The 15,542-nt window shown below is 39.4% G+C and overlaps 1 protein-coding gene across 1 annotated transcript in view; it reads left to right on the top strand.

Annotated features, from left to right (window-relative positions):
- Nucleotides 1-12,471, top strand: part of LOC118180933 (uncharacterized) — a 206,662-nt gene extending 194,191 nt beyond the window's left edge. Inside the window, exon 12 of the mRNA XM_085807381.1 lies at nucleotides 5,060-12,471. Within this exon, the coding sequence (XP_085663507.1) occupies nucleotides 5,060-9,691 (4,632 nt within the window). The 3' untranslated portion in view covers nucleotides 9,692-12,471. The remainder of the gene's footprint in view (nucleotides 1-5,059) is intronic.
- Nucleotides 12,472-15,542: the final 3,071 nt, after the last annotated feature.

Raw genomic sequence — 15,542 nt, 5'->3', positions numbered from 1 at the left:
CGAGAAATTGCCCCTAATATCAACTGCATTCTCACTGGACCTTTTTTTAAATTATTTTTTTCAAATAGAACTAGAATTTAGGGAGGTTACACAACGGATGCGGCAGGCCAGCATCCAATTCAAGACTTTTGATCTAAAGCAGGACAGGCCTATCAAAATTGTTATCAGAGGCCTCCCTAAAGAAACTGAAATCGACAACGTCAAAAATGAAGTGGAATCATGGGGTTTCCAAGTGCATAGGTGCACCCGGTTGATTAAAGTGCGCAATAGACACCCTATGCCACTTGTTTACATACAAGTTCGACCTCATCCCTTCATAGATCAACTGTACAGCGGCACCGATATTTGTGGCGCTGAGGTCAAATTTGAGGCTTACAGAGGCCGTAAAGGCCCTACTTAATGCTTTAGGTGGCAAGGATTTTTTCATTCCTCTGAAACTTGCACCCTTAACATCCATTGTGTGAGATGCACTGGCCCACACTTTTGTAAAAGATTGCACATTAAGTGACGATAAACCTACTTGCTGCTGCAACTGTGGAGGTAGTCACCCAGCGTCCTTTAAATCTTGTCCTCGTTACCCAGGTAATAACAAAAAGGAGCTCAAAAAAGAATGCTCCTAGGGCAGCTGCTCCTGCAGCCCCCCCCCCCAAGGGAACTACAAACACCCCAGCAAAAGCTGTACAACCAGCCACTGTGACTGCACGTAAAAGCACAAGCTCACTGTCTTATGCAGTGACCCTAAGTAACGGACCTACAGAGCCCCGACCCAAAAATCAGGGTCCAAATCCGGCAGCTATGGTGAATGTGCCTCAAATAGCTGCCCCGGACACTCAAGTAGAAAGTGGAGACTCCGAGGATGTTTTTTCCTCTACTTTAAAATGCCTAATATAAATCTCCCGCGATCCTGCGGTAGATAGGCATGTTCTACTACAAGCCTTCCAAAGGGCCCTGCCAAAGCTTAGGCAGGCAGACGCTCTTACGAGGGTCTTCCTAATTTATGAAAGCTATATTATGCTTTCAAATTAGGATTTCTCGGCTATTTTAGACCTGTGTCTTAAGTTTTTCAGAGCTGTAACCTTTTACACGGCCTCAAATTCAACTGTTTAAGACAAAGTTCAAATACTAACAGAGAACTTACCATGTGCACATGGAATGCAAACGGCCTCATCAATAAGATTGATGAGGTCAAAGATTTTATTGTAGAGCATGATCTTGACGTGTTATTAGTCCAAGAGACTCATCTTACCCCAGGGAGAACTCCCAAAATTGGGAATAATGACGTGCTCGACTGACAGGGTGTCATTAGCCAGGTGTGCAAGTTGTGGCACCTGTATCTACGTGAAGCATTCGACTAAGCATCACATGATACCCCCTCCTGATTTAAGTATTTTTTAAGCGACAATTATCAAAATTTTCCTCCAAAATTCTCTCCCACTAACAGTCATCTCAGCGTACCTGCCTCCACTATCAACTGCACATGGAAGAGGTACTTTTCCTGTCAGTGATTTTAATAAACTTTTATCATTATCAAATCACCTAATTATTGCTGGTGACCTAAATTCATGTCATACCACATGGTTTTGCCCTAACAAGAACAGGTATGGCATTAGTCTAAATTCATGGTGCTAGACCATATACAGATCATAGCTCGTACCCTCCCGACTTGCTGCCCTGTTAGAGGGTCCCCTGCAGTTCTTGATCTGGCTGCCTTTTATAATGTCAATTTTAGGCACGAACTAAAAGTGATTCAAGACCTTGACTCTGATCACTATCCAGTTTTGATCACCCTAGATATCCAAAATCATTACTCAAAATTACAGGAGCAAATCTCTACAAATTCGGACGACTTTAGATTTATCTTGGAACGTACTGCTACTCCCTATCAAAATTACCCAGCATTTCGGATTTTGACAGGTGTTTACTAAATTTGGAGTCCATTCTCAAAGAAACAAGAGCTGCGGCTTCAAAACCAATTTTCTATCCGGGTGTCAAACTCCCACCTGAGACTAAATCCAAAATTAAGCAGCGGAACGTTTTGTGAAAACTTTGGCAAAGGTCGCGTGATCCTAGTATCCGCGCCCAATTTCGCAAAATACAGAACAAGATAGGGACTGAAACCCGTCTCTTCAAACAGACGGAGTGGAAACACTACATTGAGTCCTTAATGACTGAAGACAATTTGATTTGGCATGCTGCCGCTCGAATACGCAAACAATCCAGACACATTCCGCCCCTTCAAATGGCCGATGACGCACAGATGGCTTACACAGACACTGAAAAGGCAGAAGTCTTAGCCGACAGCTTTGCTACTCAATTCACTCCTAATAACGACGCCTACTTTAACCGCCCAGTTACTCAAGGGCACATACACTCACATGTTGAAGAGTTTTTAACACAAGCGCCTGAACTTAGGCCCACTCATCCCAAAGAGGTGATGGAATACATCAATAGGCTGAAACTCAACAAGGCTCCAGGCATAGATTCTATCTCTAGTCGCATGATTAAAAATTTCCCTGTAATGTTTATTGTTTGGATTACGGTCCTTATTAATTTTATGCTAAGGAGAAGCTACTTCCCCGACTGTTGAAAAATTGCAACAGTCGTACCCGTTCCAAAACCGAGGCAAAATCTAAACTTACCCTTCAACTACAGACCAATTAGTCTGCTTTCCTCACTCTCAAAAGTATATGAATATGTCTTACTTAATCGCCTGAATGAATTCTGTCGAGATCAAAACTTAATCATCCCGGAACAATTCGGGTTCCGACCTAAACACTACAGTACACCAGTTACTATGTGTAGTGGAATTCATTCATGAAGGCTTTCGTAAGCGAGAGAATACTGGAATTGTCTATCTTGACATAGCTAAAGCCATTGACATGACCATTAACAGGTTTGGCATGACGGACTTATTTACAAGCTCATGCGACTTGGGTTTCCAGCTCACATCCTTAAAATTATTAGCTCATACTTAGCCGGACGAAGCTTCCGCGTATGAGTTAACCACAAACTCTCCTCTCCCTGCCTGATCTATGCTGGATGTCCTCAGGGCAGTCTTATCTCATCTCTGCTCTTCAATATCTATATTAACGATGTGCCTAAGGCACCTAGTATTGATTTAGCTTTTTATGCAGACGATACGGCCATCCTAACTCAACATACCAACATCACCACGGTAATCTCTGCATTACAGAGTTACCTTTCAGCCTCAGAACTCTGGCTCGGACTGTATAAAATCAAAATTAATGTTGCTAAATGTGCTGCCACTTTATTCATCCGAAGAAACATCCCTCGTTTAGATAATCTAATTTTTTTCGTTGAACCTATTCCCTGGGTTGCTGCTTACAAATAACTTGGTGTTTTACTAGACTCAAAATAACTTGCCAACTTCACATTCAAAGAATTATTGCGAATGCGAAAGCCGTCAAAGCCAACCTGCACCCCTTTTTTTGCTAAAAATAGCGACCTGTCACTTGACAACAAGATCTTGCTTTATAAATCTATCATAAGACCTATTCTCACTTATGCGAGTCTCATCTGGAGCTCAACTGCTCTGACTAACCATAAACACGTCCAAATTTTTCAATCAAAACTTTTACGGCAGATATTAAACGCTCCATGGTTCATAAGGAATGATGACATTCATAATGACCTAAAAATTATGCCCATTAATCGCTTTATACAGCGACTTTCGAAAAGATTTTTGAAAAAATCCATCTTATTGGAAATCCAGTATTACATACCCTGCCAGTATATGATCCTGCAGTTGCCTCTTCTAAAAAGCAACCCAGAGCAATCTTACAACCTGATTATGCTCAACTACCTTTTACAAACGCCCAAGTGGATGCTTACCTCTCGTTCCTAAACCCCAACCGCCCCCGTGTTAACAATGCGTAAGGGCATTGACCGGAGGAACCCTGTTCTTTAACTCTTTAAGAAGAGTCTTCTTACGTCTCTTTAAGAAGGGACAACTTATCTCCGCAGCCGCACGCACCTGCATTTAATTTCTCAATAGCTTCTTAAAAGCTTCTTTTCTACCCGCTAAACGAGTTGCTTTCGACTCCCTAAGGGGCACTTGTACCTGGCCTTTAAACTTTGCACTAAGTAGCGACCAAAATTTCCTTTTTCTCCATCAGCTGTATCACTCTGAACTGCTACTAGAATCTGCCCAACGGGTTCTCCCCCCCAGCCCTTTTTGCCCAACTCTCCGGACTGCTTGTCCTAAGGATTTCGTTTTACTGTTAATATCAAGAATCAAGGAAATGTATTGCACCTTTTTATTCTTTTCAAAAAAATTTTTTTGAATGTTGACTCCTCTCTCAAAATTTAATCCTGGCCCTTTTTAAGACACGAAATTTAATTTAAAGACTTTCTATGAGTTTTACCTTTTTCTCATGTGGAAGGCATTATCTGAAAAGCCTTTATTTTTATAATTAGGCTTCAAAATATTCCCGTATTAGATGAACCCCTCTTTTGATGTAATTATTTTATCTCTGATGTTGTGGAGTTGAAGGCCTAGCCTAGCGCACTCCGTAAATTAACTTCCTTGATCCTTGATCAAAATGCATTAGGACAGATGTCGAATGTCGAAATAGTTGCAGCAAGGGATTTGAATATTTCGAGTGAAAATTGCTATGAAGAATAGTAGCAATGCTTGATATGGATGCATTTAATCACAAGGCATGCATTTTTTAGAAGAAAAAATAATTGCTTGAATATTCAGTTAATTTTTTTGTTAAGTTCTCATTACTTTTAAGTAAGAAATATTGTATATTAATTATTTCCAAAGTATCGGAGTTCTAAGCTAGCGCATGTGTAGCTATAAGTTATATATTTGTGCTTCCTTTATTATGCTGAAGCAAAAGTAATTCTTTGTAATTTTTAATAAGAATATGGTTTGTGTTTTACCATTGCAAATTTTGATAGTTTGTTCTTGCAAATTTTTCAGTAACTTAAATTGCTTTATGATCTTCTGCAGCATAAAAGTTCTGAGCAAATTCATGTATTTGAATGCATACTGTTTCTCTTTGTTTTTATTGACTTTCTGTCCTCTCTTCAGGTATGCACTCATTGTCTTGCACCATCATTGGGGAAACCTGGCAGTACTGACAATATGACTATAATCATTGTGCAGTTGAATGAACCTGATCTAAAAAATGCCCCAGCTCTTAATGAGGTGAGAATACCTGCAGCTCCTACAAAGACTGAATCATCAGCTGCAAGTCCTTCTGAAGCTGAATCATTAACCACACCTCCTGAGGCTGAATCCTCAGCTGCAGTGCATGTTGAATCATTACTTGAATCATTACTTTCAAGAGCAGCTGCTATTGCAGTAGAATTATCTGAAGCTTTTGCTGATGAAGAATCAGATGAAGAATCAGATGAAGAATCAGATGTGGACTCACCTGCAGCTCTTGCTGAGATGGAAACATCACCTGCAGATTCTGCTAAGTTGGAAATATCAGCTGTATATCCTGCTGAGTCCAAAACACAAGTTACAGCTCCTGTTGAGATGGACACATCAACTGCACCTCCAGCAGAGATGGAATCACCAGCTATAGCTCCTACTGAGATAGAAATGCAACCTGCAGCGCCTGCCAAGGAGGAAACACAAGCTGCTACCCTTGTTGAGAGGGAAATATCAGCTGCAGCTCCTGCCGAGATAGAAATAACAATTACGGCTCCTGCTGAGGTCAAGACATCAACTGAAGCTCCTGCTAAATCGGAACCGTCAGCTGCAGATCCTTTCAAGATGGAAATAGATGCAGGTCCTGTAGAGATAGAAGTATCAGGTGCAGCTATCGAGATGCAAACACCAACTGCTGTAGCTCCTGCTGGGTCCAAAACATCATCTGCAACTCCTGCTGAGCTGGAAACAGCAACTGCAGCTCCTGCCAAGCTAGAAGATTCAACTGCAGCTTCTGCCGAGCTGGGAGCATCAACTGCGCCTTCTGCCGAGCTGGAAGCGTCAACTGCACCTTCTGCCGAGCTGGAAGCTTCAACTCCACCTTCTGACGAGCTGGAAGCGTCAACTCCACCTTCTGACGAGCTGGAAGCGTCAACTGCACCTTCTGCCGAGCTGGAAGCTTCAACTCCACCTTCTGACGAGCTGGAAGCGTCAACTGCACCTTCTGCCGAGCTGGAAGCGTCAGCTGCACCTTCTGCCGAGCTGGAAGCGTCAACTGCACCTTCTGCCGAACTGGAAGCGTCAACTACACCTTCTGCCGAGCTGGAAGCGTCAACTGCACCTTCTGCCGAGCTGGAAGCTTCAACTCCACCTTCTGACGAGCTGGAAGCGTCAACTGCACCTTCTGCCGAGCTGGAAGCGTCAGCTGCACCTTCTGCCGAGCTGGAAGCTTCAACTCCACCTTCTGACGAGCTGGAAGCGTCAACTGCACATTCTGCCGAGCTGGAAGCTTCAACTCCACCTTCTGACGAGCTGGAAGCGTCAACTGCACCTTCTGCCGAGCTGGAAGCGTCAGCTGCAACTTCTGACGAGCTGGAAGCGTCAACTGCACCTTCTGCCGAGCTGGAAGCGTCAACTGCACCTTCTGCCGAGCTGGAAGCGTTAGCTGCACCTTCTGCCGAGCTGGAAGCGTCAACTGCACCTTCTGCCGAACTGGAAGCGTCAGCTGCACCTTCTGCCGAACTGGAAGCGTCAACTGCACCTTCTGCCGAACTGGAAGCGTCAACTACACCTTCTGCCGAGCTGGAAGCGTCAACTGCACCTTCTGCCGAAGTGGAAGCGTCAACTGCACCTTTTGCCGAAGTGGAAGCGTCAACTGCACCTTCTGCTGAGCCGGAAACTTCAACTGCAGCTCCTGCTGAGGTGGAAGCAGCAACTGCAGCTCTTATCGAGCTGCAAGCATTCACTACATCATCTGCAACTCCTGCCGAGGTTGAAACATCAGATACATCATCTGCAACTCGTTCCGAAATGGAAACATCCAATACATCATCAGCAGATCATTCCGAAATGGAAACATCATCTACAGCTGCTCCTGAGATAGAAACTTCAGCTCCTGCCAAGATCGAAACATCAGCTACAGCTACTGCCGAGATCGAACCATCAGCTGCAGCTCCTGTCGAGATTGAAACATCAGCTGCAGCTCCTCTCGAGATTAAAACATCAGCTGCAGCACCTGTCAAGATGGAAACATCAGCTAGATTAACTGCAGCTCCTGCCAATATGAAAGCATCAGCTATGTCACCTTCAGCTTCTACTGAGATCGAAATATCAGCTACATCATCTGCAGCTTCTGCCAAAGAGGAAACATCATCTCCAGCTGCTGCCAAGATTGAAACATCAGCTACATCATCTCCAACTGCAGCTGAGATTGAAACATCAGCTACATCATTTGAAGCTCCTTCCGAGATGGAAATATCATCTGCAGATGCTACTGAGATTGAAGCACCAGCTACATCATCTCCAACTGCAGCTGAGATTGAAACATCAGCTACATCATTTGAAGCTCCTTCCGAGATGGAAATATCATCTGCAGATGCTGCTGAGATTGAAGCACCAGCTACATCATCTCCAACTGCAGCTGAGATTGAAACATCAGCTACATCATTTGAAGCTCCTTCCGAGATGGAAATATCATCTGCAGATGCTGCTGAGATTGAAGCACCAGCTACATCATCTGAAGCTGCCGTTGAGATGGAAACATCAGCTACACCCTCTGAAGGTCCCGTCCAGATGAAAACATCAGCTACACTATCTGAAGCTCCGGTCCAGATGGAGACATCAGCTACACCGTCTGAAGCTCCCGTCGAGATGGAAATGTCAGATACACCGTCTGAAGGTCCCGTCGAAATGGAAACATCAGATACACTGTCTGAAGCTCCCGTCGAAATGGAAACACCAGCTACACCATCTGAAGCTCCCGTCGAGATGGAAATATCAGCTACACCATCTGAAGCTCGTGTCGAAATGGAAACATCAGCTACATCATCTGAAGCTCCTGTCGAGATAGAAACATCAGCTACATCATCTGAAGCTCCCGTCGAGATGGACACATCAGCTGTTGAGATGGTCACTTCAGCTACATCATCTCCAGCTGCTGCCGAGATTGAAACATCAGCTACATTATCTGCAATTCCTATTGACATGGAAACATCAGCTACATCATTTGAAGCTCCTTCTGAGGTGGAAGCATCAGCTACACCATCTACAGCTTCTGCCGAGATAGAAGCATCAGCTGCAGCTCCTGTCGAGATGGTTACTTCAGCTACATCATCTACAGCTGCTGCCGAGATTGAAACATCCGCTACATTATCTGCAATTCCTATTGAGATGGAAACAGCTACATCATTTGAAGCTCCTTCTGAGGTGGAAGCATCAGCTACACCATCTACAGCTTCTGCCGAGATAGAAGCATCAGCTGCAGCTCCTGTCGAGATGGTTACTTCAGCTACATCATCTCCAGCTGCTGCCGAGATTGAAACATCAGCTACATTATCTGCAATTACAATTGAGATGGAAACATCAGCTACGTCATTTGAAGCTCCTTCTGAGGTGGAAGCATCAGCTACACCATCTACAGCTTCTGCCGAGATAGAAGCATCAGCTACACCATCTACAGCTTCTGCCGAGATAGAAGCATCAGCTACACCATCTACAGCTTGTGCCGAGATAGAAGCATCAGCTGCAACTCCTGTCGAGATGGTTATTTCAGCTACATCATCTCCAGCTGCTGCCGAGATTGAAACATCAGCTACATTATCTGCAATTCCTATTGAGATGGAAAAATCAGCTACATCATTTGAAGTTCCTTCTGAGGTGGAAGCATCAGCTACACCATCTACAGCTTCTGCCGAGATAGAAGCATCAGCTGCAGTTCCTGTCGAGATAGTTACTTCAGTTACATCATCTCCAGCTGCTGCCGAGATTGAAACATCAGCTACATCTTCAGCTCCTGTCGAGATGGAAATATCAGCTGCAACTGCTGCTGAGCTGAAAACACCAGCTGAAGCATCTGCCGAGCAGGAAACATTAGGTGCAGTTCATGCCGAGCTGGAAACATCAGCTGCATCTCCTGCCAAAATGGAAGCATCAGCTGCATCTCCTGCCGAAATGGAAGCATCAGCTGCATCTCCTGCCAAAACAAATACATCAGCTGTGCCTCCTGCAGAGACTGTAACATCACCCGCAGCTCCTTCTGAGACAGAAACATCACCTGCAGCTCCTTCTGAGACAGAAACATCAACTGCAGCTCTTGCCGAGATGAAAATTTCAGCTGCAGCACCTGTTGAGGTAGAAACATTGGCTACATTATGTGTAGTTTCTGCGGAGATTGAAACAGTTGCAGCTTCTGTTGAGATAGAAACATCACCATCACCTGCAGATCTTGCTGAGATAGAAATGTCACCTGCAACTGCTGATGGCATGGAAACATCAGCTACATCATCTAAAGCTCCTGCTACAATGGAAACAGCTGCGTCAGCTTCTGCCGAGTCAGAAACTTTAGCTACATCATCAACTCCTTCTGAAATGGAAACATTAGCTGCAGTTCCTGATGAGCTGAAAGTATCAGCTGTAGTTCCTGCTGAGCAAGAAACATCACCTTCACCTACTGATGAGCAGGAAACATCAGCTGCAGCTCCAGCTGAGCCAGAAACATCAGCTGCAGGTCCTGCAGATATGAACTCAGCTAAAATTGGGGAGGAATCAGTAGCAGGTCATGATTAAACTCATGCTAGTATACCTGCATTAAGACAATTCTTACTTGATGCAGTTTGAGCCTGGGTTAGGAAAAGAACTCAGTTTTTGGTGCTACAATATTGCAAAAAAAAAAAAAAAAAAGATTCATATCTGAGACCCCAAGATGGAGGTTAAAAACTGTCTTTGAAAGTACTTGGTCAGTGACTAAATTTGTGCTCAGCTCTATAAGCAACATTTTTTGTAGAAATTATTAAAAAGAAGACTGAAAAACTTTAAACTAGAAGTATTGCGAGATTGCGTTAAAAAAAATCTTTAATTAAAGCTGAAAAGATTTGTGTGCTTAGAAGATGCTATATGCCCTGCATCTCTTATTGTGCTGAAAATGTCTTATATCAGTAAGTGGTATTCATAAATTTGGGCAAGATGCTGATAAATTTTGCATCTAGTCTCTGATTTTACATTATCAAGCGTTCAAAATGTACAGCCTGTGGATAATGTTAAACCTCATGACACTAATAACTTGATGTTTTTTAACTACATGATTTTTTGCCATATGAAGAATTAGAATTTCTTAATGTGATCCAAAAAGATAATAAAAAGTTTTATAATCTTTTCTAATCTACATTAAACTAAATCTAATAACTTCTTAAGGGTTCTTTCAAAGCTTGTATGTATGCATTTGTCAGGAAACCTGTAAAATCAGAACAAATTTAAAACTGAGACTCAGAAAGTTAGATTAATGTGCAGGGTAGATGCAAATGGAGGTGGTGACTTAAGAGTTTTAATTTAAACATTCCAAATGAAGTTTAGGATATTTCATATTGTTTTCATTGAGTTTTCTATACAGGGTGTTTATAAATGTATGATGTGGCTTTAAAAATTAATAATAAATCTATGTAATTTATTATATTATTAATTATTTAATTGATGTAATATAATTTTATAATAATATTACCTTACCAATGTAAAACCTATACCGTAAACTTAGTGCCACTGCTTATTTTGTTAGGTGTGCCCATCTAAAGTAATACATCAATTTATTATTAATTTTTAAAACCCCAACATTCATTTATAAACTCCCTGTACTTTGTGAACTGAATTTGACTGTTATATGTTTTTTAAAGAAAACTGAAATTCTTCAAAACTTTTGCTTGCTGTGTTTCTTTAGAATGTTTTAAATGTTTCTTTAGAAGAAATGGCACTTTCATGAAAAGAAAATTTTAATTTTTTTAAAAAAAATTTGAAGTGTGCTTATTGCCTCAGTTTTCTATGAGCAGTTAGTTTCGTTAACAAAATTTTTAATTTTATGATACTTTAAGAGAATTTAACATCTGAGAAACCTTGATAAGAATGTCATGTGAATTTCTAAAATCAACAATAGGAACTTAAAATGTTTGCCGAAAATTTTCATATTCTAGTCTCATAAACCTTTGAGTTTTTTATTTCATGTAATCTTTAATTTTTTTTTTCATCGTATATAGTGTGTAGCATAGATTCCTTTTTTAAATCTAATCATGTTTTGCATGATTAATAAAGTAAATTCATTTTTCAGTTTTTTCTAATATGAAATAACAGTAAGCCGTAATTTCTTTTTGAAAGGAATGCCATGTATATTAAATTTTTGTGCATTTTATTCCGCATTTATTTTGGAAGTGTTATGTGTAATTTCTGCAGTATATTTGTTAGTCTTGTCTTGTACTTAAAGGTATTAAAAGTTTTATATTTTGTCATAAATCGTATAAAGGAAATTATAGTGGTATCTATAATCCAAAAAAATCTGAATTTTTATTTTAATTACCTCTTGCAAACTGTTGAACTACTGCCCCATGGATGAAGATTAAAAAAAGGGGTAATGGAAATTAATAACACTGTAATTTAACGGAAAAATTTGGGAGGAAGGAAGTAGCTTGTGCAGAATAAAAATCAACTCACATTCTCCCTTAAATAAGTTTTATAACTTTTTGAAATTTTTAATGATTTTGTAGCAGTTTATTTACTTCACTCAAAAGCAATTTTTGATGGGCATAATTCATTGGTAAATGAATTTCGGTCAAAAATATTGAAACTTAACTCATCAGAAATGTGACAAAATTATTCTTGCATGCAATATTTCAAGAGTTTGTTTACATTATAAAGTATGTATTTACTTCTCAGAAATGAAGAAAATAGTTAAAAAATTGCAGACTTGTTTTCACGTCTGCTGTTTTGATACTTTTATGCGTCACATCTGTTTAATAAATTTTTCTCTGTGTACTTCCTGAACTTATATGAAATACTCATATTACTTCATAATAAGTTATAATTTTAATGAATTCAGATGAAATTTCATTATTTTTTTACTTAAAACAATCTTTTTAAATGCTACCTTTTTATTTTATGACTTAAGACTTTTTGGAGTGATAAAATGAATGTGTACTCTGCGTATTATTCCTTATTAAAAGTATTTTTTATCATTTATCCATAAGTGATTTCTTTCTTATCAGCTTCACTGTTTTCATATTGTATTATTATGTATCTTCTAAGTGGTGATTAATTTTTTTAAATAAAATTGAAGTTATATTTCGTGTATCATTCGTGTATTTTTGTCTTAAAATAATCCTTTTAAATGCTACCTCTATACTTCATGAATTAAGACTTTTTGGAGAGAGAAAATGAATGTGTAACCTTTGTAATGTTTCTTATTCGAAGTATTTTTGTCATCTATCCATACATGATTTCTTTGTTATAATCTCACTGTTTTCATATTGTATTATCATGTGTCTTCTTGTAAGTGGTGATTATTTTTTTTTAATAAAGTTTAAAAATGTTTTGTGTAGTTATTTCATGAAGTAGAAACTAATTTTGTAAAATACTCTGGATTCCGATAATTCTCTTAAGTTTTTATTTTTATGGAATAAAAAGTCTGTTATAGGAGAAATATGTGATAGGTGTATGTTTCCATGTGTATGTGAATAAAATGTGGTCTTCATGATATTAAAATAGTAGCACTTTGGTGTATGAATTGCAGATAAAATATCTCATGCTGCAGTGGGTTACATTTAAATTGTCAATCTAGCAGGAGAAGAAATAATTAGTTGTAATGCCTAGAATTTTTCTGAGTACATCTTCAGATAGAAGAATGACTATAATAGTGTTCTTGAAGCATTCTATTTCTTATGTATATATGTTTATTCAATTATGGCAAAATACATAAGGGATATCTGCTTAAATTTATATGAATATCAGAATTGTAGCAAACTCAGACTGGGTAGTAATTCAGCTTTTGAAAATTATTGATAGAGACGAATGTACATAAAAGTAGTGGCATTGAAATTTACAGAAACATGGATAAATGCACTACTTTAGAGTTAAATTTCATTTGTTGCTAAAACATGAATAGCATAAATTTTTTTAATTCATTAACCCTTAATTTAACATTTTATTGCAAAAGCTTGTCAACCCACTTCATTTGGTCTTCCCATAAATATTAGCCATACAATTAACTCATCTGTATGTAAATTAGTTGTGGTCTGCATATGACTGGAAAGAGTTAAATAAGAGCAATGCTTTTGTTAATCAAAAAGTAGTGAAAGGTATACAAATTGATGTGATAGCTACTTTTTTTATCAAAAATGTAATTTATCTGCATGATGTGTTCAGTGACAGAATGTATCTCAAGCACTTTATTGAGCTATTCTTTGTGGTTGCAAAACCAAAAAACCCAGCCAGGATGGATGTTGGCTTTTATGTAGTCTTGCGATCAAGAATCACATGTAGTAGTATCTAAGGAGTGAGTTAGCTAAACAGTTTGAAATGATGACTGGACTTCCTTTCTGCATTATTGTAAAAAAGGTACTGTTGATGTGGTAGTACTACCAAAAACTGCAAAAGAAAAGACTGATTCCTTGAAGGCAGTTCATGCGAAATGAAATTAACATGTTCACTATACGAAGCTTAAATTATGACTATACAAAAAAAGCATAACTTTCATAAAGCACTCCACGCTTTCCGGTATCTGTGTTCCTTAATAATCAAAGTGCTTCAAATATTCTAACATGATATGTAGAAATTTTTGAAAGCAGAATGAGTACCTTCCCGTTAAGTTCTCAATTGCCGGAAATTAAAAAGTGGAGCTTTCTTCAATGCAAGTAAACACGATTAGTATTCTTTCGTATTCCTTTCAATAAGTTTCGTCAAAAATGTGGCAAAAAGACGAGACTTTTCTTCCGGATCTTCAGACAGTTTCATTCGTTGGGAATGACCGAATCGATTCATCACTAAGTCATCTCAATCATTGAAAGGGGCGGCCGGTACAATACCCGCGAAGAGTCGGAAGGGCAGAACTTATACAACCCAAGCTTTATGCGGAAGTCAAATCTACTTTCTTGTTTTCGGCTTGGTAATTTTGCACTAAGCACTGTGATCCATGATTTATTGATCGCAGATGCCTCCCCTCTTTTGTTTTTTCATGAAAAACTTATATAAAATAATATAGGTTATTAATAAGCAGTCGTTTGCTTAAGTAATTGGCGCGTTTTCCTTCTGTCTATTTCGTTCTTGAATCTCTTACGCTCGGCCGTATTGTACGTACCTGTTGATAATCGCCGGCTTGTTTATGTTAAGGACCAACTACGTTAGATATATGTGTCTAGCTTCGCCTAAGTCTACTTTAGATAGTTTAGTTTCTTATTCTGATTTAAAACCCCGAGTGAGGCTTTCCTGTAGGCCAACTGTTATAATTTGTTTGAGTGAATGGAAGGGTATTTTAACCCTTCTTGATTCTACGTTGTATACTTGAACTCAGCGATGAGTCGCTACGTAGTTTATTAGGTTCCTTGACATTTCATCATAAAGTAGCGAGGAACATTATAATTAAAATATTTATAAATTACTTTTAAATTAATTACAATGTATACCGTTACAATATAGAAAGAAAGAAGAAAAAACTGTGTAAGCATATGTAGTGTAGCGTAAGCGAGCTTCTAAGATGGAAAATAATCCGACCAGTGGTCTTTTTAACATTTATATTAAAACTTAAACAAAGATTTCTTGGTTAAATAATAAGTAAAAACATCCGCACAGTTACAGAAAGGAAAGACTCAGCTTTCGCGGGTCGCGACTTACCACTAGGCATTTCTCAGACAAAAGCCCTTTCTATACCTTTTTCGTTTGCGTCGTAAGTCGTTTCGTGCGTAAACCGCACGATGGTGGTGTCCTTAACGAGTTTTTTCCTTAATCACTTTCCGGCCATATCGGCGGACACTCGGGACATATTCCCTTGAGAAGAGGAAGTTCTCTAATATAAACCAGATGTTTCATCAAAACTCAGGATTGTTACAGTGGATTCACCAAACTCTTTCAAATTCTTAGGGTCCATAACGTCTTTTAATCTGGCTTTGGGCCAAGCACCTACAGAATAGACAGCCGAATGCTTTTCAGTTGTTCATAGATTTTCAAAATTAAGCCGGAGATTCTCTTAAATTGCTTTCGGGTTGACAACGGTTTCTTTCAGCATATTGCCAAACGAAACTTTGAGTACTCATTCTTCCCGGAATTTTTTATAATTAGGTTTCCTAATTTTTCCTTCTTTCTGATTGGTTGATCTAGGCGAAACGGGTATTTTCGAACGGAATGTTTTGAGGTCTTCGTAATACAGTGCGTCCGTAAGGTCATGCGACACTTTTGATCGGTCACAGGAAAGCAACTAAACGAGAGAAATATGTAATCTTCACCAAACAAAGGAAAACTCTCCAAGTGTTTGTAGTATGATGTGCAAGCATGTTCGCACACAGGTTGCGCAACACTGCGAAGCAGCAGATCAGTCCATCCATGCCCACGCCGAGATGTGGACCGTACAGAGGAAAGGTCAGTGTGTTCTGTTGCTTGTCAAATTCGAATC

This window comes from Stegodyphus dumicola, chromosome X1 (assembly GCF_044657685.1).
Source record: "Stegodyphus dumicola isolate Sdum_Otavi_A_Nest chromosome X1, ASM4465768v1".
NCBI lineage: Eukaryota > Metazoa > Arthropoda > Arachnida > Araneae > Eresidae > Stegodyphus > Stegodyphus dumicola.
This window is presented reverse-complemented; position numbering and strand designations above follow the sequence as displayed.